We start from the raw sequence: 25,108 nt of genomic DNA, 5'->3' as shown, positions 1-25,108 counted from the left end.
CCCCCCCCCCCCCTTCTTCATCCTGGCCAAGAGTTGGACTGCGCCCCTGTGCTGCTGAAAGTATTGGTCCGATGTCGTCGATAGTTATTGTTCATGGTGAAGACAGATATCTGGTTACGCGATAGTGAGTTTTTTAATGCGTTGGTGCAATTTAGCATAGCGAGATTGGACGGGTTCGGGAAGAAGCCCAGGCTGCAGCAGTAACACCTACACGATAAGTTACGAGGCACTGGTACTTATCGGTGCTGTGAGGCGTATTCAATTACGTGGTTTGTGCGGTCCTGGGCAGGCTCGCCACCTGGTCTATATCCATATGTGCGACGCAGAAGATACTCCGGTTGCCAGGGGCAACGACGGGCTGGGAAGTTCTCCTGGCGCGGCGATCGAGTCGGGCAAACGCGGCGAGACAGGGGTGGCAGGTTCGGAGGATAAGGGGGAGAGGTCCTGGGTAGAAGAGAGGCCACTGTTCGCAAAGACGTGCAAGATTTTGCTTGGCTTGTGGAAATATTTGCAATAGTACCAGTCGTTGTGTACGCCAGACACCAGTCCGCTGTGTAATGCCTGTCACGCGCCTGCCCGCGCAGAGCCGCGGAAGCGGCTGGCGGTTTTATGCAGGCTCGGGCTTATTCCTGTAGGGTTTGCTTTAATTTGGTCTGTGCAGAGTCGGGTTTCTTTCGGCCAGTTTCGTTTCATTCGGGTGTTTACAGATTCGGCCGCGGAAGATATGAAGCTCAACAATGGTGCCCGATTGCGTAAGACAGCGGAGGAAATGAGGCCACGGCCGTTAGCACTGCCTCTTTCACACAAGGACGGAGCTTTTTTACCCAGGCGGACGCAAGCGGGACTATTTGTGGACGTCATGAAATGTGGACATTGTGAACTGTGCACATTGTGAACTGTGGACATCGGTAACAGAGACATTATGAATTGTACGCACTCTGACTAGATATTGCAAAATTTGGACATCAACAGTGGACATCATGATCTGCAAACACCATGAACGGTGGACATCGTGAGCGTCCCCCATTTTTATTAAACCAGCTTTCGCTGAAGCACGGCACCACACAGTTACGCTGTTGGTCCGTCCCTACATTCGGCGCCGGAGGCGTCTGTCTCTCCGAAATTTCTGGACCTTTCCACTAGCGTTTTTTTTTCAATTCCATACTGATATCTTCCAATGCCCATGGTACATATCTTTCGTTTAACTATTTGCTTATTCTCCGCGCTGCAATACTTGGCACCAATTTGGTCTGGACATGGGTGCAATGGGGCGTCCTTTTTACGCGCATGGCTCATACCTTCCACGATATGCATAAAAAACACATCGTACAAATAACGTTTATATAGCTATTCTATTTCGATTGCGGGCATATGCTCATTCTAAAAGCCTTGCAAACCTCTTTCCTTCCTAGAAATAACATAACTGGAGATCCTGCTCCGGCCTCCTCCACTCTTTCATCATCCACTTCCCACGTTGTCTTCGAAGCACTCAGCCACCGAGCGCCATCTCGCCACGAGGTGCAGCTTGTCGTGAACAAGAGCAGCACGTAACCAGCGGGATGCGCGGAACGCAGCCTCGTTCTGGCGGCGGCCGCTCGGGTCGGCATGACGACCGAGTCGAAGGCGCTCTAACATCCGACGAGGCCGAGAGCCGGCCTCTCCACGGTCGATCGCCGCCTATTTCTAGTCGTCGCCTGGATCGGGACGCCGAATTATGGCTGCCTGTGCCGTGTAATTGGCCATTGATCTGCGCTGGCCGCGACCGCGGTCCGCCAGTGTCCGTCGGAGCGTGCCGGCCGGCAGAGCGCGTGTACGTCGTCGGAGGCGCGTCGGCGTCGCCGCGGCGGCAGCACGTCGACCTTCGGGGTGCCGAGCCGCCCCGGCGTGCGGCCGGCCGCGCGGCTGCTCCTGCCGGTGCGGGGCGCCTCCGCCATGCCGCTGCACCAGCCGCACCTGTCGCCTCGACGTGGGGCCGGCTGCTGCGGCCGCGGCCGCTTGAACGAGGCCAACTGCCGCGTCCTGCTGCTGGGCGCCGTGCTGCTGCTCTACCTGCTGGCCGGCGCCGCGCTCTTCCGCTGGGCCGAGCGTGACCACGAGCTGCGGTCGCAGCGCACCTACGCCCACCTGTTCGAGGATTTCCGGCGCAACCTGACCATGGGCGGCGCGCCAACCTTGGCCGACCTCGACCGGCTGCTGGACGCGCACTTAATAGCCAACCGGCTAGGCCTGCTGCACCACCGACCCCAGTGGGACTTCTCGGGCAGCTTCCACTTCTCCTGCACGGTCGTCTCCACCATCGGTGAGTAGGAAGGTGTGGGACTGTGGTGCCCACCATCGGTGAGTGGGAAGGTGTGAGGCTGTGGTGTCCACCATCGGTGAGTGGGAAGGTGTCGGGCTGTGATGTCCACAATCGGTGAGTGAGAAGGTGTGGAGATGTGGTGTCCACCATCGGTGAGTGGGAAGGTGTGGGGCTGTGGTGTCCACCATCGGTGAGTGGGAAGGTGTGGGGCTGTGGTGTCCACCATCGGCGAAGGGAAGGTGTCGGGCTGTAATGGCCACCATCGGTGAGTGGAGCTGTGATATCAGCCATTTCGCGAGCGGGGAGGTGTCTGGCTGCGGTCTTTGCCATTTGTGATAACTTGATGTAAAATATAACGGTATGGCTCCGGGCAGACTTGGATTCACGAATCTGTCTAGGCTGCGCCAGGAAAGCTCCAAGCCACATGAGCTAGGGTCAGATTACACTTAAAACTTGGTCGGCGAAAAAGGACCGCCTCGGCCTATGGAAGCCTCAGAGATCCCTAACGTGTTTCCGGAATGACTTCAGACCGGTGTTGGTCACGCCGCTGAAAATTTTACAAGCTGAGCTTACATCATTTTCATGTGTGAGAATCGAACAAACTCTGATCTTGAGGGTTCATGGTCTATGACTTGCTCCTGAGCATACGTTTTGGTGACATTTTGCTGTAAAGTGATCAGAAAGTTTATTTCTTGCAGAAAATGCGCTCCTAGCAGGTTCTGTAGAATAATTTCTTTAATTTCATCGATCTGAAGCCGTAATATTGTTCCAGCTGCTGTTGGATGGCCCGTTCATCTAAGGCCAAGTTAGGTTGACGTTTAAACTTTATGGCTGGATTTGGCATTTTGAGTGATATACGATAAAAACCCCAGTGGCACGCAATTGAGTGTTTGAAAGCACTCTCTAACACCATTTTCCATATTCTCGTGGCTTGGTCGGTTTTTGATGCAGCCGAATGGCTCGACGCCAAGAAAGCTTTCACTCTGGACCTGACGTGACATGCCACAGGTCGGTCTTCACGATTGCCCACCTGATTCCAAGAGCTATTCAATGCCGTTTCGGTATTGTCATTGTGTACTTTGTCCGTCCCGATGGGTCAGTGTGTTACAGCGCATCCCTTCCGATCCACCCACCCGTGGCGAGCTGGGTTTGGATCGCTTTTGGGTGCTTGGTAATTTGTCTTTGATGGGTATGGCCTGCGGCCGGTGGTAGCGGCCGCGCTAAAGATCAGGAGACGTCACGGCGCAGGACGGACCGCGCCGAACAATACGGCACGTTTAACGTTTGCCGCTAAAGTCCACTGTTGACCTGGAATTACGTGATCGGATGGTAGGGGTCAGGGCTCACACAAGCACTGCTTAGCGTGAGCGCTGATCCCAGAAATCCATCCATTCAAAACGTTTGCATCAAATCTTAAGAAAACTTAGTTCTTGAGATCATATGAGGTCTGTGATGGTGGTCTGTGATAGTGGTCAAGTCGTAATTTAATCCCTTTGTCTTAATTTGACCTGCCGATGGTTCCACTCATCATGGTTTACTGATGACTACCCGGTCGCAGTTGCCAGGAGATTTCTGATGTTGCTTTCCACGTAGATGAATGTTGTTGAGTTTTTAAGATATTATAGCCTCCGGAGGCTCTTGCAAACTCTGAGGTGGTGAACTTCACACACCAGGTTAACTGATGGGTGTCCATAATAATTGGGTACAAGGTTGGGCTGTATAGGGATCTTTTTTTACAAATACGGGTATGATAGATGCCCGTATTTTTACAAATACGGGTATATGAAACTCTGACTACGGGCTAGAGTTGTACGAAACGCTGCGCAGATTCTTCCAGAAATAGCACACAATGCTACTGCTTGGGTTTTGCAATTATCAACGCATGTGTACTTTCATGAAACCTACCCATAACTTCTAACACAAGTGCTAAGGAAAATGCAGGCGGATGGGTAACAGGTTGGTGAAGCTCATTAGGAATCGTTAGCCGGTGGGTATGAGCACAGCTCCATGGGTGCCTAGCCAGCGATTTCGGTTCAATTCCGACCGTTCCCAAACTTTGTCGGTTGGTATTGTTCGAGACAGATTCCGCAAGTGAGCGTCTTTAGTTGGGATTTACCCGCATTGCTTTGGACCATTGCCAAGTTTCCGCAAGCGGCCGGTTGGGCCATCCTGCGGCTTTCCCGAGTCGACTAAAACGATTCGCATCAATAGAATTCTGATCCTAATTTTACATCAAGAGAAGTCCGATTCCGTTCAGGCTTTTTCTGCCTTTTCTCAGCCGACTGGTCGGGGAGTCCCAAGTGTTCCCCACGCTGCCTACTAATGGCACGCGGTCAATCTTCAGTCTGTTCCAATGGCGAATATGCATTGAGAAGTGTCTGATCCCGATCGGGGTCTACTAGTCGTTCTCCATGAAGAAGCCTCGGGAAAATCCCAGGTTTCCCCAATCGATGGCCAGTAGCAGCTGACTCGACCGAGGAAACCTGTGGCAACCCACCGCGTTTCCCGAGCCGATCGGGGAAGCTTGAGACTTCTCAAAGCCTTTCCCAGCCTTGCCCATCCTTTCCCGACCTTTCCCCAAGCAAGTTTCTGGCCGTGTAGTGGGTGAGTTCGGCAGATGAAATCTTACTCGTAAAGGCCTGTTCTCTGCGACCTTCCTCGAAATGTGAAGGTGAAACAGGTTCGTGGGACGATGATGAAATCCTGGCGAAAGTTGTGTCGCCGGTCTTAAAAGAAAAAATACAAGCGCCTGAATCTGTATTGATTATCTTACCCCTTTCCGCTCTTCCATCGGTGTGTACGTCGCCACCAATCTCAGAAACGACTGCATCAGCACGTTGCCGTTTGGCGCACGGGTGCATTCGAACGTCTGAGGCGTTGTTAGACCACAGTGAGTGTCGACAGGCACCCTTCCCACGCATTCGCGCTGCCGTTCCCTCACGCTGCGTTGGAGATGGCGATACACCGCAGAGACGATTCGGTAGTCCGTCTCGTGCAGGTCGATGTGCTGGTGTTCATGCTGAAGAGCTTGTATTTCCAAAGGATCGGTTCAACGTAAAGCAGGCGAGAGTGCAAACGAAAAATTTACGAGCAGCATCGTCAGCCCAGGCCCGCCCAATTATCTATATCATCGGCAGAACAACCGGCAAGCAGGGGCGTGCTCACGATTTCATAAAAGTGGGGATGGCACAACTCAAAGCTGTTCGCTGAAAACGAAGCGAGGCACGTCGCTGGCTTGCGCAATTTTTTCCATATCGCTAAACAACGTCGTATGTTCTCGACCTTCATATTTTTACGAGCCTACCTGGAATTTTTAATTACCATCATTTAGTCATGTGCATATGAAATAGCATGTCATAAATTTGTTAAGAGGGGGCAAGTGCCCCTAGGGACTCTTATGCGCCTACGTCCCTGTCGGTGAGATTCAGCTCGTACCGGTACTGCCGGCGGTTTTCGATGCATCCATGTAGGGGCCGACGGCTTCCAGCACCATTCGACATGGCGAATCCTGGCACGATGTAGTACCGCTTATGCTAACTCTAGTACCGGCTGCCAGTACTGCGGTACCTAAAAAGCCAGCACATCATGACTGAGAAGCATCTCGAATCGGGCGTGGCGCCGGTTCAACAGGCCCAAAATTCACTGTCCTGGGCTGTCGAGATACAAAAGCATCTAAAAACCAGCCGCGGAACAATCGTAGCCTGTTGACCTAGTAACGCAGGCAGGGGGCACAGGTGGCACGTGCCCCCCTTCTTTAGGTTTTGAGGGGCCCTAAGGGCCCTCGGAACCTGCGATTAAGGGCCCGAAAGGCCAGCCGGGGTTCGCACTCAGGGGCTTTTGCTCGCGGGGCCGAGCACTCCAATGCGAGCCAGAAGGCCTCGCGCGCTGATCAGGGGCCCCCTGAGTCTATAAGCGCCTATATGTTGGTCAGACACCACCAGTATGCAGAGTCGGCTGAGTGGCGGCACGGCCCTTATGGTCAATTTCGCAGGCATGAAGAAACCCGGAGCCAGCGAGCTACATTGGTCGAGGCCCCACAGCTCCTTATGGGAGCCTTGTGTTGGCAAGGGGCTCCTGGGTCCGGCCATGGGAAGTATTTGATGAAGCCTGAAGATGGGCCCGGGCGGCCCACTGGAGCCGACCACCAAAGGCCCGTTTGGAGGGCATAAGGGCCCGAAGGACTGGTTGTAGGTTACATAAAGAATCACGACTCGCATGGACGTGACCAGCAATATTAGTCTTAGGTCCTCTTTCACCTTTTGAGGAACCCTGAGACAGTGCGGGGTTCTAAGTCGGCCAAAGACCACGAACACCGAACAGCCGGCTCATACCCGTCTGAGCCCTTGAGACCCATGTCCCAAGCAGGAACCATGCCGGGGCCCGTGATTTACAAGGTTTGGGGTCCCTGACACGATGCGAAGCTCCTGTATCCGTCAGGGGCTACAGTGCCCAACCAGAGGTCCTGTGGTGGCAAGTGACTCCGAGTCGGAGCGGTGTTTAGGGGGCCCGAAGAGGGACGAAGAGTCTCTCAAGGCCAAAGATCAAGGGCCCGATTGGAAGCCTGAAAGGTCCGAAGAGCTGACTGTAAGTCACATTAAGGACCCCCGCTCATAGGTTTGTGATCTTAAATGTCAGGAAGAGGGCCTCTTGCACCGAAGGGAACCCTTAAGACGAAGCGTTCCCTTATTTCGGCCAGAGATCACCAACAACGAACAGTCGGCTCCGAGTTGGTCTGAGCTCTGGGGGTTCATTTTCCCAAGCAGGGACAAGGCCGGGCCCACAATTTATATTGGTCGGGCTCCTGTATCGTTCAGAGGTGCGCAGTGCCTAATAGGGTGTTTTGTGTCAACAAGGGGCCTCCAATGGGTCGGGGAAACATTTTCCCAGCGAGGACGGGGATGGGAGCCTGAATGACAGACGGCCACTTAAGTTGGTCGGGGCTCGCTCGCAATGAAAGGAAACGCGAAAACTTATCAAGAGTGCTCCCATTGAGACAATGCAAGGGGCCTGTACCGGTCAGGGCCCCTAGCATCGAACGGTGCGCTCTCCATCCCAGTTCCAGCATGGTCCCGTTAAGCCGAATTGGGGTCTATGTGCTAATTATTGAAACACCTGCAGCGATCAGGGACGTTCTTGCGTCAATGATGGCTCTTGCTTCAATCCGGGACCAGCTGCGCGGTTCAGAAGGGCCCGCGTCAGGGAGCGGACCAATGTGACACGAAGTATCCCTTTAAGGGCCTCGGGATCGGTAAGGGATCCCGCCCCGTGTCGCTAGAACGACAGCCGGAATACATCCCGCGGTGAGACAGAATGGCCCTTCAGCCCTTGACCGGTAAGAAGAATGTGCCGCGTAGTGTCCGACTCAAGGGATCCCTTTCTCGGAAATAACTAAGGTTGTGTGGGTGTTGAAACATTAGTGTTGAATGGAACATAAACATCAGTGTTGAATGGACTGAGTCGAAATGAGCTCAGAATGCATAAGGCGATCCCATGTTTGCTTGAGAAGCTCATTCTTTTGCATAACCGACCAGTGAAACAAATAACACGAAAAAGATTGAGCCCGCGCGCCGGGTACCGATAGTACAGGTTGCCTTAACCACTACGTGTCTGAAAATCCACAGGTGCGGGGATCGATTCCCCGCGGCGTCCGCCCTTTCTGCCAGAATGACAGGCAGGCGACGTCATATAGCATCAGCAGCTGAGTGCGTCATAAAGCCCCAATAACACGCCCGTAATTTCGGAAAGCAAGGACAACGACGACCTGGGCTGCAGTTTCCGTCAAACCGAACGGCGTTGGTCACTGCGGGTAACGACAAACGGCGGGCGCCGCGTGCGCAACAGCGGCCATCGTAAAACTAATGTTTCTGAATGCCTCACAAATTAATTTGCATGGCTCAAGATGAGACGGGGAGAATCTTTTCTAGGCTTTGAGGCTGTTCTCTGGACAGATTAACAGCTAGAGCAACATGAAAAATAGGGGCTCCACCTTTACTCTTTCAGTTCCACCACCAGATTCCAGCACTATTTCGCGGTGTTGTAGAGGCCAATCCGTTATTAGTATCAATCTAAAAATAGCACAGGTGAAATATACGCTCGGGTACCTTTTGAATGTATGGTTTGATGCTCTAAGGCATCGGAATGTACTTTTTCAAATGCGTCATCATTTTCGTCCACCCGTTAGCTACGGCTTGGTACTAGCCGCGGGGGCCGACGCTGCGCGGCCTACGGAGGCTTTCACACCTCATATTTCGAGGTTTTTGTTGCTGAAATATGCGAGCGTGTATGCTCAAAACTACGTTGCAGAATTTGAATCACTGCTCGACTCTGACTGAATGTTGAACATTTTCAGGCAAACATGGCTTGGCCTTGTTGATACATATCGCCGATCTATTTTTATATTCAAACTAATTCACGGGTCCTTGATATCTCTACAAAAGCCATGATAAGAATTTTTGCAAATTTTGTGAGTTCTGTCGGCTTAGGAAGAGTCAACTGGACCATTGCGAAATGATGAACGCCGGCGATTTATTTCATGCAGTCGTTGCAGTCAGCAAAATTGATCTCGCGGTAGCGCCTGGCTTCTTTTCAAATTATGGAAGGTAAAATGCTTTTATGTATACATGCATATATATATATATATATATATATATATATATAGATATGCATATATATATATATATATATATCGACAAAAACCATCCCTTATTAACAAATAGCCTATTTCTAGCCATTTTGCTTTGCGGTCCCTTTTACTAACAGGGGGCCTATTTATCAACCCTGTGCCCCCCCCCCTCCCCCGACCTTGGCAGGCTCTGGCTGCGCGCCTGCCGTTGACTATACATTGCCCAATGTATGGCACTTTTCCATGCTTCCATTATACCGCCTAGGTATTTTGATACTTTAATGTCATTACCAAGGTATGGTTCTATGGGCTGGGACCAGTATCCATTTAAGATCGGTGTTCAGTTGGTACCGATGCTGACTTTGGGTTTCGACGCACTCCATGCAGCCTAAGATTGCATGGCACATACCGACAGATGCCGGCGAGTCAGGGCTAATGTAAAGTTTCAGTGACGTCAGTGATTCACCACGCAGCGGAAGAGCCAAGCAGTGACAAGCCGGCCGAAGGCTGGCGACCGCGGCTAGTATTTTCTTTCTGACATGAGTTAAACCAGGCTCGTATGTGGTTTGTTTTGGAGAATATTTTTGCTGTTTTCGGAAGGCATCGGTTCGGGAATCTATGATAACGATTAGTCGGTGAGTGAAACGCAAGTAAAATATTCGGGATTGGCTCGTTCTGGACAATTGGAAATTAAGTCCATGAAGAGCTCATGTAACGAGGTTGTGGCCTCCACCATCGACCAGTATGAATCTGACGAGTCTGCCGCCTCGGCCTGTGGTAAGTATGGATATAACAGTGCGACCCTTGTGGTCTTCAACAGGGTCTATTACAAGGCCAAATTACCTGTGCCAGGGCCGAGCACCTCCCTCATCCCCCACTCCTCGCTCCTACCTCTCTTTTAAGGATCGTATTAAATTGTATATACGCTCAGCAGGAAAGTGCTGACACACTCGAAAGCCATGTTTTCCGTTCCTACGACCGTAAAAATAATACTGTTCGATATAAGAGGCGTTGCCGATTGATTGGAAGCGAACCATGTGGAGCATTTTAATCATGGGCATCGTGACCCGCTGGTTCAAAATCGTCTTCCTTGGCTGTTGACTTCCCAAGAAAGCCTTCACCTACTCGGATAACAATACAGAGTACATCAATCAAACCGCGCTGAGTTATCGGTGGCAAACAAGAGATGAGTGTGCGGGATTTATATTATGTCACCCATTGCCCAGAAACTGTCAAAATGTCTCAACTTTGACTGCTGAACGGTAAGAAAATGCCTCCATCCCGACTGAGACAAGAAGATAACCATTCACTGCAGCGAGACGTTGCACCAGAAGCAAACCATTATAAAATATGCGAGTCACGTGAATGTCGTGACCCAAGAAACGAGAGCCCAAAATTGTCCGTTTTTGGTTTCTGACATGACATGGCACAACATTTTTTACTTACTCGGATCACAACAAAGAGCGCACAAATCTACGTTTGCATTCACTGCATTCACGCACTGCATTCAATTTAGCGGATGCAAACGGCGATGGGAGGCGTGCAGGTTACATTTCATGACCCAGGTGTCAGTTATGGTAAACAGTCATTTTGGGGCGCTGACCCGATAAAAAACACGCTCCAGCATCCCTTTGTAATGCAAATCACACATTTCGCGGCGCAGTTGAATTACTGTAGTCAAACAAGTCCAAAACATGCTGGTCATAAACGTTGTGACCCACTGGCTAGCAAAGTTAATAACTGCCGCCCGAATCATTTGAATGGACGTGACCTGGATATCAGCACCCATGCAAAGTGGTGCTGGTTGCATAAGTCCTGACACCACCATAACCTCGCGAAAGTCCGGTTCATTGTCAGATTTGCCGCTGAAAGGTTAATGTGCCGCAATGCTCGGCGCGGTCCATCCTGCCCTTTAAAGGCCACCTTACGGCGCTTCCTGATGTCACGGGACCCTCGGCGCGGCCCCTGCCAACGACCGCGGGCCTGCTCAGCCAGGGACAAGCTTCGAGCACCTAAAGCGACTCGAACCTACCTTTCCCCGACGGGTGGGTGAATCAGAAGGGACAGGCGTTATAACTAATTGAGCTATCGGGACGTACAGACAACTAAGCGGACAGACTTGTAGGCAGCTGACTCGCAAAAGAGCACCGTTCCTTACTCCAGTCACAATAGGAAGCGCCCTAACCGACGTCTCGTAGTCGATATACCGCAGGCTAACAAGCATTTGACGAGCACGTCAAGCCTGTCATGTCCCATTGCTCAAAAGACGGTAGATATGGTTGTAGCGTGCCCCAGCCGACAATGGCCAGTTTGAACTTCCTCGACCCCTGGGTCATGACATCCATGATCGAGATGTTCCACATGCCTTTATGTGTGATAAAGCCACTAAGCTTCGTCGAATGATGTTTTTTCAAGGCCGTGTAAGTGTATGTGTACTCTGACCTATCAGGGTATATTTCAAGGCCAGTGGGTATATCAGGGTATCCTTCAAATTCCAATAGTGTGCTTTTCAATTATGATACGGGTGGAGGGCTTTTGGCGGTGTCAGTATTTTCTCTTGAACGCGTCAGCATGGTTGTGCAGCTGCTCTTTACACAGGTACGCCAGTTGGGTCTGCGTATTTTGTGCAACCCGTATTGTTTCGCTTGCGATCGCAACAGCTCATGAAACTGAACAAAGCGGAATGAAATCCAGCAAAAGGCTGCAAGCATATAGAGCACTTATTAGTGAACTATTTGCGCCCATCTTTTCACTCATCTGGTCAACCAAAACTCAAATGATCAAATTTGAAACCTGATATTAAAGACTAACTGCGCTCATTTTGTGTTACCCAGGCCAAAAATGTTCAGGTACACATGTTCTTTCTTTCTTTGTTTTTGCTTTATCACCTCTTATTGTTAAGTTGCGCCCGGCCGGGGGTCTGAGACAACAGTGCCCGTCCGAGGAAAGTTGGCTTCCTCCCGGGATCTCCAACTTCCCGATGCCGGACGAGAAAATTGAAGACACTGTCGTAAAGGTCCCGTCCAATCATGAAAAATAAAACCAATTTTTTTTACCCCAGGTCAAATGTAAGGTCACCAGAGATGACGAAAGTGAAAAACGTTCGTTTTGATAGATGTGGTTGAAATGCATGTTGGTACGTCAAGACGGATATTGATGGTGCAAAAGTAAGCGTTTAGACTGTGGAGTGTCCATTTCGACCATTTTTATTCCCTCAAAAGAGTCAGATGAGGTCAGACCACTGTGCAAAAGTGGTACACCAGTAACCTACAGAAATTACACTTTTTATTTCTTTCACGGTAAAATATCCCACACACAAAAATATATTTAAGAGTAACCTAGAGGTCAGCTGAGGTCAACTAAGGTCAAATTCATAAACCAATGAACTGAAAAAATATAGTTCTAACTGGATCTAAGTGACGTGTACAATATTTCCCTGTGGTCAGAAATAGGGTGTATTCCATCCACAGGTACTTAAGGCCGCACAGTTTGTGTATATATTATACCTGAGCCTATCAGCACTTCTCAAAGTATTTGCAACAAACTGAAAAGAGGCACGTTGGCACATGAAATTATGCGTCAGCAGCTGCACAAAGACGATGTGGAGATAGTTACAGCGCCGCACTCGTTCATCTAGCCTCTGCACTACCGACAGCAGAGATCATTGACCTTTGATGCCCTCATATGTCCTCATAATGATCTCATTATGCATTATAATGATATCACGTTTTCAATGAAAATTCTAAACCTGCGCCCAAAATTACCCAATATGACTTTATTTTGAGCTCAGTATGTGTTTTACAGAAGGCACCCGAGAGATAGGTCATGACCTGGGCCAATGGCATATGCTCTGTGGTTATCAGATGACTTGTGAATATGAGTGAGTACTTGTTTTATCACAAATCAACATTAAAACTGCACGAAAATGCTTACGAATTTGCATTATTTAGGAAAAATTGCAAAATTGCACTAAACCTCAGGTCACTGACGTTACCTGTTTTGAAGAATCTAGACTATACAAACTGTAGGTACTATTACGTTCTATTACTTTGACAAGCTTAAGCCAAGACAGACAACACATAAAAAGTTCTGCGTGGTCAAAGTCTGTCAGAAGCTGGCCCCTTTCATCCAACCTAGATCACTGAAATAGGCAGATCAAAGCTTGAAATTCTTCCAGATGATGTCAAATGAATAGACAAACAGGTGCGAAAGATTGGGTATTACTGCAACCGCTCCTTTTCGGGCAGCGTCAAAAAAACTGTGCAGGGAAGTCAACTTCTCAAAGTCAACAGACTCCTTCCTCTTCTTCTCTCAAGCGGGCAGAGACTTCTTCGTCTACGTAGATAGACTGTCTGGCTGGCCAGTTGTCTATCAACTCCCACGGGGTGACATAACAAGTCGTTAGTTCATCAGAGCCCCCCGAGACGTCTTCGTCAGTCTCGGAGTCCCCGTGAGACTCAGGACAGATGGAGGACCCCAGTACAAGAGTCGTGAAGTCGCCAACCTCCTGAAGCGTTGGGGAGTACGGCATGTCATATCGACTCCGTATTACCCACAATCCAATGGGCATGCGGAGGCGGCAGTAAAGACCATGAACCACCTGGTCTCCAAGACAGTGGCTGATGGTTCTACCGACAACGACGACTTTTACGGAGGACTCCTGGAACTGCGAAACACGCCTCGAGCCGATGGACGTTCTCCGGCTCAGGTGGTCTTCGGCCATCCCATCCGTTCCTGTGTTCCCGCTCATCACAGCACCTTCGCTGCTGAGTAACAGGAGCAAGCAGAGGAACGCGATTCCAGGGCAGCAGCGTCTCTCCGCCGTGCGCAACAGCACTACAATGATTCTGCATATGCAGTGACGCCACTCAAGGTCGGGACCCACGTTAGGCTGCAAGATCCGATCAGCAAACGCTGGGACAAGGTAGGCACCATCGTGGGCGTCGGGTACCACAGAGATTACCTGACCAAGACACCAAGCGGCGGAGTCTCCTGGAGAAACAGGCGCTTCCTCCGTCCGTCACTCCAGTCCCCCCAAGCGCCATCACACGGACCGACGACTACCTCGCCATCAGAAGGAAAGGCCCCAGCACCTCACCGTCGAGTACGATTTCAGCTCCCGCCGCCACCAGCTCTTCGACGGAGCGTTCGTCAAAGGACATCAAGCCGCCTGGCCTACGACATCTAAGAACTGCTCCTCCAGTGGTCCCGAAGAGCGGGGGGGGGGGGGGGGAGATGTTGTGAGCACGCCCAGCCGGCCCGACGGCACAGCATGCCGTCCCTGCCGTGTCGCGGCGCGGCCTCGGCCGCGCGGCGGAATGCAACTCACCGCCACGGGCGCTGACCGCCGTCCCGTGGCGGACCGTACGGGGCGCATGATAGGTGCGTGTATGCAAGCTGACTTATGAGTGGTAGTTCACCCGAACGAAATGTTATGTTGCGCCCGCCTGGAATAGCAGGGGCGGGACGCCACTGGACTCGGTCCCAACCGCTGGACGGAAGACATCACAGACAGAGTTAGCCGTAGTCATGAAATTGGGATCTCCGGTAGAGCGCAAGGCGTTGTAATGGCGCAGCTACGCCTCACGCGTGCTCTCCATCGCTGCTCGACGGCTACTACATGCCAGCGGCCTAGCTCGGTGCGCCGCCAGTTCCCACAGGGCTGCATTCTTTCCCACTATTCAATATGATATGCATCGGCTGTTTAGTGGTCTAAATGGGTAGCAGTCGTCTGTCGTCAGGAGCCGCCGCCGCGCGGATGCCTTTGGTCACCGTTGCTCGGAGACAGGCGACGACACAAGGGATGACGCACGGCCGGCCCCCGGCATTGGTCAATACACGTGACAGCGGCGCCCAATCAGCGAAGAAATCGTCGTTGCATGTACATGTGTCGTTATCCGTATCATGTTAAGCTGGTTACAGCGCGATGCCAAGGAGTATATCACGCCAGGACACATGGGAGGTCACCGACGATGTCTTGTGTTCGGGCACGCAGATAGAGTTGTGACGGGAGGCGAGGGTTTGCTGGGGAACCCCACAACATGGGCAGCCCATGGTTACGCATAGAATCCTCTAAATTCGTTTTTCTACTGAATTTAGTCAATCCGTTCCACAGAGACCGTACTTCAGACTAGGAAGGGTCTCGCGGTCGACCAGGGGACTCAACGGGCGGACCAACCCAGAAACCTTGTGAAAACTTTTTCCTCATTGCTGAATTTCGACCTAGGAAAAGGTGTTCACGAAGTGTCCGATGTCCGGCCTCGAATGCACACTCCCGTGACAGTGACGTGTCCGATGCCCGGCCTCTGAAGCAAACTCCCGTGGCAGTGGCGGGTCCGATGTCCGGCCCCTGATGCACACTCCCATGACAGTGGCGGGTCCGATCAACGGCTTCTGATGCACAGCTCTCTGACAGTGGCGGGTCCGATGTCCGGCCTCTGATGCACACTCCCGTGACAGTGGCGGGTCCGATGTCCGGCCTCTGATGCACACTCCCGTGACAGTGGCGGGTCCAATGATCGGCTTCTTATACACACTCCCGTGACAGTGGCGGGTCCGATCAACGGCTTCTGATGCACAGCTCTGTGACAGTGGCGGGTCCGATGTTCGGCCTCTGATGCACACTCCCATGACAGTGGCGGGTCCGATGATCGGCTTCTTATACACACTCCCGTGACAGTGGCGGGTCCGATGTTCGGCTTCTGATGCACACTCCCGTAACAGTGCGGGTCCGATCACTTTCCCTGGATGGGATTTCCTGCGGCTGTTGGCAGCGGCTGCGCTAAATGCTAGGTTCTATCGGAGGGTAGGACGGATCATGACGCAATACTGCATTTTAAGCTTTCAGCGTAAACATTTTGCCACTGGCCTGGATTTTCGTAAACGGATGGTGGGGTCAGGACTCACGCAATTGGCACTGCTCAGCCTGAGCATTTTTGCGAGAAGTTTATGCAATGAACAGGTTCGGACTAAATCTTTAAATGAAGAAAAATTGTTACGGACTACAGCCTCGCCATAACCACGCTCACCGTTGATGACGACCGAATCCGCAAAATCCTGGCAGATACCTACCTGTGATGGAGACCACAGACCCCACATATAACTACTTAGCGATGGAGGAGAACACGGCCAAGCCATAGAAATACTTACCAATGATGGAAACCAGACCCTATTTTAACATGACGTGGGAGGATCCACAACAATAACTGTATAATTCTGGCCCTGTTCCCCGAGTATACAGCCAAACCCTCCCTGTACACACGCTCTCATGTAAGCAACTCACATCTAACCGCACCATTGACACATTTCAGGCATGGGCAGTGGTAGGGAAACATTTGTGGTGAGGCAGTTATTCGTAATTTAATCCACGGCCCGCCGGCGGAGGGGAGGGGGGGGGGGGGGGGTAGTTGACTTCCCTGTACAGTTTTTTTGGCACAACCCGAAGAGGAACGGTTGTAGTAATACCCAATCTTTAGCACCTGTTTATCTGTTCATTTGACATCCTCTGGAAGAATTTCAGGCTTTGATCTGCCAATTTCAGTGATCTAGGTTAGATGAAAGGGGCCAACTTCTGACAGACTTTGACCACGCATAACTTTGTTATGTGTTGTCTGTCTCGGCTTAAGCTTGCCAAAGTAATAGAACATAATAGTACCTACAGTTTGGATCGTCTAGATTCTTCGAAACAGGTAACGTCAGTGACCTGAGGTATAGTAAAATTTTGCAATTTTGCTAAATAATGCAAATTTGTAAGCATTTTCGTGTAGTTTTAATGTTTATATGCGATAAAGCAAGTGCTTTCTCATATTCACAAGTCATCTGATAACCACAGAGCATATGCCATTTTTTACAGATTTGATCCGTACTCTTTGAATGGATGAATTTCTGGGATCAGAGCTCACGCTAAACACTAATTGTTGTGTGAGCTCTGACCCCTACCACCCGATCGCGTAATTCCATGTCAACGGCAGAATTTAGCAGCGAAAGTTTAACGTGCCACAATGCCCGGCAAGGTCCGTCCTGCCCTCTGGCGTCAACTGACCTTCAGCGCGACCGCTGCCACCGGCCGCGAGCATGCCTGTCAAAGGCAAGGGCGTACCAAGAACATACCATTGGCCCAGGTCATGACCTATCTCTTGGGTGCCTTCTGTAAAACACATACTGAGCTCAAAATAAAGTCGCACTAGGTAATTTAGGTAATTTGGTAATTTTGGGCGCCGGTTTAGAATTTTCATTGAAAACATGTGATATCATTATAATGCATAATGAGATCATAATAGATCACTTGAGGACAAGCAAGGTCATATGAGGGCATCACAGGTCAATGAGCTCTGTTGTCGGTAGTGCAGAGGCTAGATGAACGAGTGCGACGCGTGTAACTATCTCCACATCGCCTTTGTGCAGCTGCTGACGCATGGTTTCATGTGCCAACGTGCCTCTTCTCAGTTTGTTACAAATACTTTGAGAAGTGTTGAAAGGCTTAGGTATAATATATACGCAAACTGTGCGGTCTTAAGTACCTGTAGATGGAATGCACACTATTTCTGACCACAGGGAAATATTGTACACGTCACTTAGATCCAGTTAGCACTTTCATTTTCCAGTTCATTGGTTTACGAATTTGAGCTTAGTTGACCTCAGCTGACCTCTAGGTTGCCCTTAAGTATGTTTTTGTGTGTGGGATATTTTACTGTGAAAGAAATAAAGAAGTGTCGTTCCTGTAGGCTACTGGTGGACCAGTTTTTCACAATGGTCAGACCTCACCTGACTCTTTTGAGGGAATAAAAGTGGTCGAAATGGACACTCCACAGTCTTAGCGCTTACTTTTGTACCCTCAATATCCGTCTTGACGTGCTGACATGTATTTCAACCACATCTATCAAAACGGACGTTTTTCTCCTTCGTGATCTCTGGTGGCCTTACATTTGACCTGGGGTAAAAAATTGGTTTTATTATTCATGATTTGACGGGACCTTTACAGCAGTATCTTTGTATTTCTCGTCCGACATCGGGAAGTTGGAGATTTCAGGAGGAAGCCAACTTTCCCCGGACGGGCACTGTTGTCTCAGACTCCCGGCCGGGCGCAACTTAACAATAAGAGGTGATAAAGCAAAAACAAAGAAAGAAAGAACATGTATACGTGAACACTTTTGGTCTGGGTAACACAAAATGAGCGCAGCTATTCCTTAATGTCAGGTTTCAAATTTTATCACTTGAACTTTGGTTGACCAGATGAGTGAAAAGATGGGCGCAAATATTTCACTCATATGTTCTCTTCATGGTTGCAGCCTTTTGCTGGATTCCATTCCGCTTTGTTCAGTTTTATGACCCGTTGCGATCGCAAGTGAAACAAAACGGGTTGCACAAAATACGGCAGACCCAACTAGCGTACCTGTGTAAAGAGCAGTTGCTGACAACCATGCTGACGCGTTCAAGAGAAAATGCTGACACCGCCAAAAACCCTCTACGCGTATTATAATTGAAAAGCACACTATTGGAACTTGAAAGATACCCTTTGCTAATTATTCCCCACAAAATCATGCTGTTACGCCAGTAGTCGCCAAAACATAAGTTACTGCACGGTAGGCTGTTCATTTCGGTCTCAGATTTCAATGCGCTACAATAAGTTATAAAACCCTCTGCATTTCGGTAGACATGCCCTCTTCACATGAGCTCAACTTTGGAAATTGAAGACTAGGTCTTTGTATTGTATCTCAGCGTTTCCAGCAAATTTACAAACCTGATCTCACCTGAAGAGGGAAGCCTTGTGGCAGAGCAGGGTAGTCATGTCAGGCGGGATCAGAAGCACGCGGGTGACTAGCGGAGCACCACGCTGGCCGGCCTGAGTCGCCAGGCGTCTCGCATCCAGTCTGTCCCGCCAGTCACACCGTCTGCGTCTGGTGTCCCAGTCCCAGTCTGTCCCGCCAGTCACACCGTCTGCGTCTGGTGTTCCAGTCCCAGTCTGTCCCGCCGGTCACACCGTCTGCGTCTGGTGTCCCAGTCCCAGTCTGTCCCGCCGGTCACACCGTCTGCGTCTGGTGTCCCAGTCCCAGTCAGCCCCATGGTCTGCATGCAGGTCGCCACAGACCGTCCGTCGGCTATCGCCTCTTACAGCTACACCGGACAGGCGGTGCACGAGATGAAAAGAGCCCCGCCAGCGGTGATTGACGTGCTTGCAACGAGTGAAATGAGTCCGCCGCAACATGATGCGTTTTGCAACTTACGGTATTCTTTTCAAATTTGAGACCGAATTGGACAGTGTACTGCAAAACGCTAACCAAGCTGGACAGGCTCAGGGCGATCTAATGTCGATAAATGAATGATATAAGCCCGTCAAAGTCGTGACTGGTCGGCCCCAGCCGCTGAAGCCAAACGACTTCCCCCTACCCGACGTAAGGAATTCCTCAGCCTGCAACATCGCTCATGGTATGGGTGAAAAGACAGCTATGGATGTGTATGTATACGCATAATGTCGTTCGCTGTTCTCCACCAGGCCCGTGCTGATACATTGTTCAGTAGTAGTTGGCTATTGGGTTTTACGGGCGCGTCAACCGTAATGGCTACTTGCGCCGTTCAGTAGTAGCATATGGCATGCGTGTTTATCAGAACTACAAGACAACATTTTTGCGTCAGGTCTATCGAAGCACTAACTCCGATACCACATACCTCATGCACCATGCATGGATGTCTGAGAATATCTGGAATGCCTACCTTGACGTAACAGAATATGCGTACCGTAAGCACACACTACGGTGATAAGCTGCCTCATCCAGGCGCATCCACATACTGTGGTGATAAGCTGCCTCATACAGATCCATCCACACACTGCGGTGATAAGCTGCCTCATCCAAACCCATCCACATACTGCGGTGATAAGCTGCCTCGTCCAGATCCATCCACATACTGCGGTGATAAGCTTCCTCGTCCAGACGCATCTACATACTGCGGTGATAGGCTGCCTCGTCCAAACCCATCCACGCACTGCGGTGATAAACTGCCTCATCCAGACCCATCTACACACTGCGGTGATAAACTGCCTCATCCAGGCGCATCTACACACTGCGGTGATAAGCTGCCTCGTCCAGACCCATGCACACACTGCGGTGATAAGCTGCCTCATCCAGGCACATGCACATACTGCGGTGATGAGCTGCCTCGTCCAGACCCATGCACATACTGCGGTGATAAGCTGCCTCGTCCAGACGCATCGGACGCGGTTGTGCCCGAACAGCAGCAATCCCAGTTTGATTCCGGGTGCCACAGCGTGGATAGAACAGCGTCATTGATGATAGAGCTCACTTTGTTCTTTTGCAGTCAGGCCTTTTCCTGCCTTTCATCGTGCCTAAATATGTTTTGCTCATGTGGCAGAAATCGACGACTAAACTTCAACGTCGCGGTTCAACGTTCTGGAGATCAGGCAGTTTGTTTTCAGTTGGTGTTTGTTGTGCTCACGGGTGGTTGATGTTGATGCTGTTGATGCTCACGGGTGGTTGATGTCACCCTGCGAGGCGGTCGCGAGGGCTTTAATTTCACACGCCAGACGAGTCACCAATGGCTTTTAATGCAGTGGTTAAGCAGCGTGTAAAACTAACGACGAACACGCCTCGTGCCATTGCATCTGATAACAAAAAGCTTGCGTATTTGTTTCTCTTCCCTATCGATAAAACCATTGATTGAACTAACCCCAGTTTACATCCCCACAGGCCTTCAGCCCACAGCCACGCAGTTTCGGTCAGCTGAGTCTGCTATACTTCATACGTACTCTGCTACTTTCAACCCTGGAATTTCTAGGAATTCCTAGAACGATCAAGGCCGACGTTGTTCGATACATGTTTGAATATGCGGTTTTGCACGATTTCATGTACAGAAACGTCGTCTTGGGATGTCCTGAGTCATGCGAGACAAAGCTGTGAAATGATTTTGCACTACAGTATCATGAGTGTCGTTAAACATGCACGCTATTTTCTGTCGGAAGCGGATTAAGGGTTGAAATGATCGCTGAGTTCATCATCAAATTGCTCGCGCAATTTCCAAGCAAAAATCTGAATTTCATGTTGAGGGGGCATGGCGGGAGAACATAATTTAAATACACACTATATAAATCAGCATCGCACCGAAGTATCACACTTACCAATCCTGTGCCTAGACTTACCTTTTCTGGCACGGCGCGGTCACGACTGGCCCCGGTCTTGCCAAAGTCATGACGTCCGCGGCTTGACCCCTGGTTCCGGTCATCTCGTGCGTCCGTGTTCCCAGGCTGGGGTTGAACAGCCTCCCATTCCTGCTCGCTAATCTCACACGTCTGTGTTGCCAGGCTGGGGTTGAACAGCCTCCCACTCCCGCTCGCTAATCTCACGCGTCTGTGTTGCCAGGCTGGGGTTGAACAGCCTCCCACTCCTGCTCGCTAATCTCACGCGTCTGTGTTGCCAGGCTGGGGTTGAACAGCCTCCCACTCCTGCTCGCTAATCTCACGCGTCTGTGTTGCCAGGCTGGGGTTGAACAGCCTCCCACTCCTGCTCGCTAATCTCACACGTCTGTGTTGCCAGGCTGGGGTTGAACAGCCTCCCACTCCTGCTCGCTAATCTCACGCGTCTGTGTTGCCAGGCTGGGGTTGAACAGCCTCCCACTCCTGCTCGCTAATCTCACGCGTCTGTGTTGCCAGGCTGGGGTTGAACAGCCTCCCACTCCTGCTCGCTAATCTCACGCGTCTGTGTTGCCAGGCTGGGGTTGAACAGCCTCCCACTCCTGCTCGCTAACCTCACACGTCTGTGTTGCCAGGCTGGGCGTGGACGGCCTCGCACTCCCCCTCGTCTCATGTGTCCGTGTCTCCAGGTTGGGGATGGACGGCTTCCCACTCCCGCTCATCTTGTGCGTCTATGCCGCCAGGCTGGGGATGGACGGCGCCGCAGACCACTGTCGGCCGGATCTGCCTCATCGTTTACGGCATCCTGGGCTGCGCCGGCGGCATCCTCTTCTTCAACCTCTTCCTCGAGCGCTTCATCACGCTGCTCTCGCACGTCATGCGCGTGTACCACTCGTGGCAGGTGGAGCGGCGGATGGCGATGTCGCGTGCACCCTCGCGCCTCTCGCGACCCGACAGCCTCAGCTCGCAGGCTTCGCAGGCCGGCAAGTGGAAGCCGTCGGTGTACTGGGTGCTGCTGTACCTGCTGGTATGCACCTGTCTCGTGCTGCAGCTCGGCGCCGCGCTCTACCTGAGCATGGAGCGCTGGGACTACCTGCGCGCGATCTACTACACGTTCGTCTCGTTCGCGACTATCGGGTTCGGCGACATGGTGGCCGGCATTCGACCCGACCACTTCTACGGCGCCGCTCAGTGGTACGGCGTCGCCAACTTCCTCGTCACGGTCGCCGGCGTGTGCTGCATGTACTCGCTCTTCAACATCGTCTCCATCATCATCAAGCAGCTGTTGAACTACGTTATCGGCCGCGTGGACGGTGTGTGCGCGTCGACAGTGTGGCCGGCGGGCGAGCCGCTGGAGAAGGGACGCCTCGACTCCGGCCGGCCCCGCTCCGGCCGGCTGCCCAGCCTGCCCACGCCTCGCCTCTCCCCCGACCAGCTCAAGTCGACCTCGTCGCGCGACGAACTGGACGCCGAGGGCATCACCGCCGACCGGTGCGCCGGCCGCGCGCCCGATAGCATCATTTTCACGCGCGAGCTGCTGCAAGCTAACAGGGTGAGTGGCGCCGCCCAGCGGCCGGCACCGATCCTAGCCCGGGCCGCTGCAGATGCTCCGCCGCTTACTCCCACGGCTCCCATGTGCTGTGTCCAGCGCGCCGTCGGGAGACTGCGCTCTGCTCGTGCCTCTGGCCTAGCGGCCGCACTCTGACCACAATTCACGTGACTTTGACGGCGTCGGTTCATGCCACGCTGTAGGACGCGAGGGGCACAGGATGTGCCCTCGCCATGCCCGCGACGGTCGGACGGGCAGCGTTCTGTCGCCAGATCGAAGCACATCAGCGGCGGCCTGACCTCCATTGATCTGTTGACGATGATTGGACGGGCAGTCGCGAGCCCACTGTCAGGCGCGCCGCGCAGGCTCGGTTGCCCCATTCGCACGCGCTCCCGTCACGTCACGCTCCCGTCACGCCACGTCGCCCCGAGAAAATGGAAGACGCCCAACACTCCGCTCAGCCTCTTCGAATGCTGGCATCGAAGCTATTTAAATTGATAAACTTTCCATTTTGCCCCAGATTGTTAGGTAAACATTTACGCTACGCGGCAAATATTGAACGTGACTTGTCATCACATAAGGGCCAGCAAAGTGTGCTGTTCGGCAGGCGACGACCGAGATGATTAAGACGTAATAGCTGTCAATTAACACAACTCGTATGCAGATGGTGCCAAAACCAATGAATAGATATTTATATATTTACACACACACACACACACACACACACACACACACACACACACACACACACACACACACACCACACACACACACACACACACACACACACACACACACACACACACACACACACACACACACACACACACACACACACACCACACACACACACACACACACACACACACACACACACACACACACACACACACACACACACACACACACACACACACACACACACACACACACACACACACACACACACACACACACATATATATATATATATATATATATATATATATATATATATATATATATATATTGTGTGTGTATGTGTGTATACGGAAACGCATGCATGCTCAACGCATTGTTTGGCAGGGTTTCGCGTGCAAGTTCTACTGGTATTGCGTTCGTGTTTTAATGTACAAATGACAGCACCTGCACATTGACGAACATCAGCTGGTTGTGCGGCTGACTATTAATTCGGCTATCCAGGCAAAATCAGTAATGTTTAATTATCCACGATATTTTAGGAGTGTGACCAGAGTATTGCTTAAATATACATAGAGCATTGCTTAAATCTTTCGATGGATTTTGATCTCAGCGAACCGGGCTGTGCACGCGTGTAGTTGACATAACACAGTCGTAACGGGTTTAGACCACAGGGCGTTGTACTCATGGCTGCTTCAGGACTACAGGTCGTTATACTCGTGGCCGTTACAGGAAAAGGCGACAGTTGCTGTTTTCCGGGAAACTGCCGGCGCACCTGAACCTGATGGTTTGACTGGCGGCTCGCCTATGTTTTGACGTACGGCACGCTCACGATCACCTCTTTATCAGCTTTGATTACCGGCGTAAAACATGGATGCCTGAAATCCTCCAAAAACGCGCGAGTCCATTATTTGCGCGGGAGCCCACGTGATTGGCTGCCCACATCGACTGCACGTTTGCCAGTGTGGTTGTCCTCCCCGTCCTCGACCGAAATCTGTTGGCCTCCGTATCGCTGCGGCCGCAGACTGTGGAGCGCTCGGTCTAGCGTCGACCGGAGCTGTGCGGTTTTTCGCAATTAACGACATTTACGTTTCCATTGTTAATCGAATATGTCAGAGCACATTTGGCTCACATTTCAATGCTGCAGTAAGACTATATCTGCTTGAATATATTGTATACAAACACCATAGATTCGGATAACACAGCTTTTGAAGCACTGCGTGTCTCGTCGACGAAAACCGCATAGAGCTGCGGTCAGTGAGTACAGAGATTTGGGAGATGTGACAGACTGAGCTGCCCGAGTGTTCAGGCTGAGGGTTTTCTCACTGCTTCGGAAGGACTCACACCGCTTGTGTTTCGATGATGACAGGGGCATAGCATGCTTGAGCTAAGAAAGCGTAAGTGAGCTGATAAACTGTGACCTTGCGCATCAAACTGTGCACCACGGCCGGCGGCGCGCCTGATTCACAAGACGTCGGGCACTTGACGGTATCGGGGCCTCCGATGCAGTGAGGAGGCAACGATGGCTTCCAGGCTCAGACTTTCAGCTCACGTGCATACGTGACTGCTGCGGAGATCTTGCCAGAAAGCGCTATGCGTTAGTCTTATGTACTAGTCACCGACGATGTTTTAGGTCATTATCGCTTGCGATGCATGCGATGGATGTAAGCGCGAAAATACCGATTTTCAGGCCTTTTACTGATAACAACATTACATTTTATGCGATTCAATGCTATGTACTTGTAAGATTCCTTGACATTCATACCATATGTGTTCAGGTTTATCAGTCATAGTTGTGCAGTGATATCCTGCTGTACT

At 51.3% G+C, this 25,108-nt stretch overlaps 1 protein-coding gene across 1 annotated transcript; it reads left to right on the top strand.

Moving 5' to 3' along the window:
• Nucleotides 1-2,058: 2,058 nt before the first annotated feature.
• Nucleotides 2,059-24,335, top strand: LOC119094324 (potassium channel subfamily K member 12-like). Its single transcript, XM_037217393.1, has 3 exons — nt 2,059-2,299; nt 21,807-22,615; nt 24,315-24,335. Exons 1-3 carry the CDS (start codon nt 2,155-2,157, stop codon nt 24,333-24,335), a joined length of 975 nt encoding a protein of 324 aa, XP_037073288.1. The 5' UTR covers nt 2,059-2,154.
• The last annotated feature ends 773 nt before the right edge of the window (nt 24,336-25,108 follow it).

Source organism: Pollicipes pollicipes, unplaced genomic scaffold (assembly GCF_011947565.3).
Source record: "Pollicipes pollicipes isolate AB1234 unplaced genomic scaffold, Ppol_2.1 Scaffold_4002;HRSCAF=4701_pilon_pilon_pilon, whole genome shotgun sequence".
Taxonomy (NCBI): Eukaryota; Metazoa; Arthropoda; class Thecostraca; order Pollicipedomorpha; family Pollicipedidae; genus Pollicipes; species Pollicipes pollicipes.
This window is presented reverse-complemented; position numbering and strand designations above follow the sequence as displayed.

What these genes read in the sequence shown, in the direction of transcription:
- LOC119094324 (XM_037217393.1), top strand. Translation starts at nt 2,155, where the DNA reads ATGGGCGGCGCGCCAACCTTGGCCGACCTCGACCGGCTGCTGGACGCG. An exon ending in CACGGTCGTCTCCACCATCG is followed by an intron (nt 2,300 to 21,806) that starts GTGAGTAGGAAG and finishes CTATGCCGCCAG; the next exon opens with GCTGGGGATGGACGGCGCCG. An exon ending in AGCTGCTGCAAGCTAACAGG is followed by an intron (nt 22,616 to 24,314) that starts GTGAGTGGCGCC and finishes CTGCGGCCGCAG; the next exon opens with ACTGTGGAGCGCTCGGTCTA.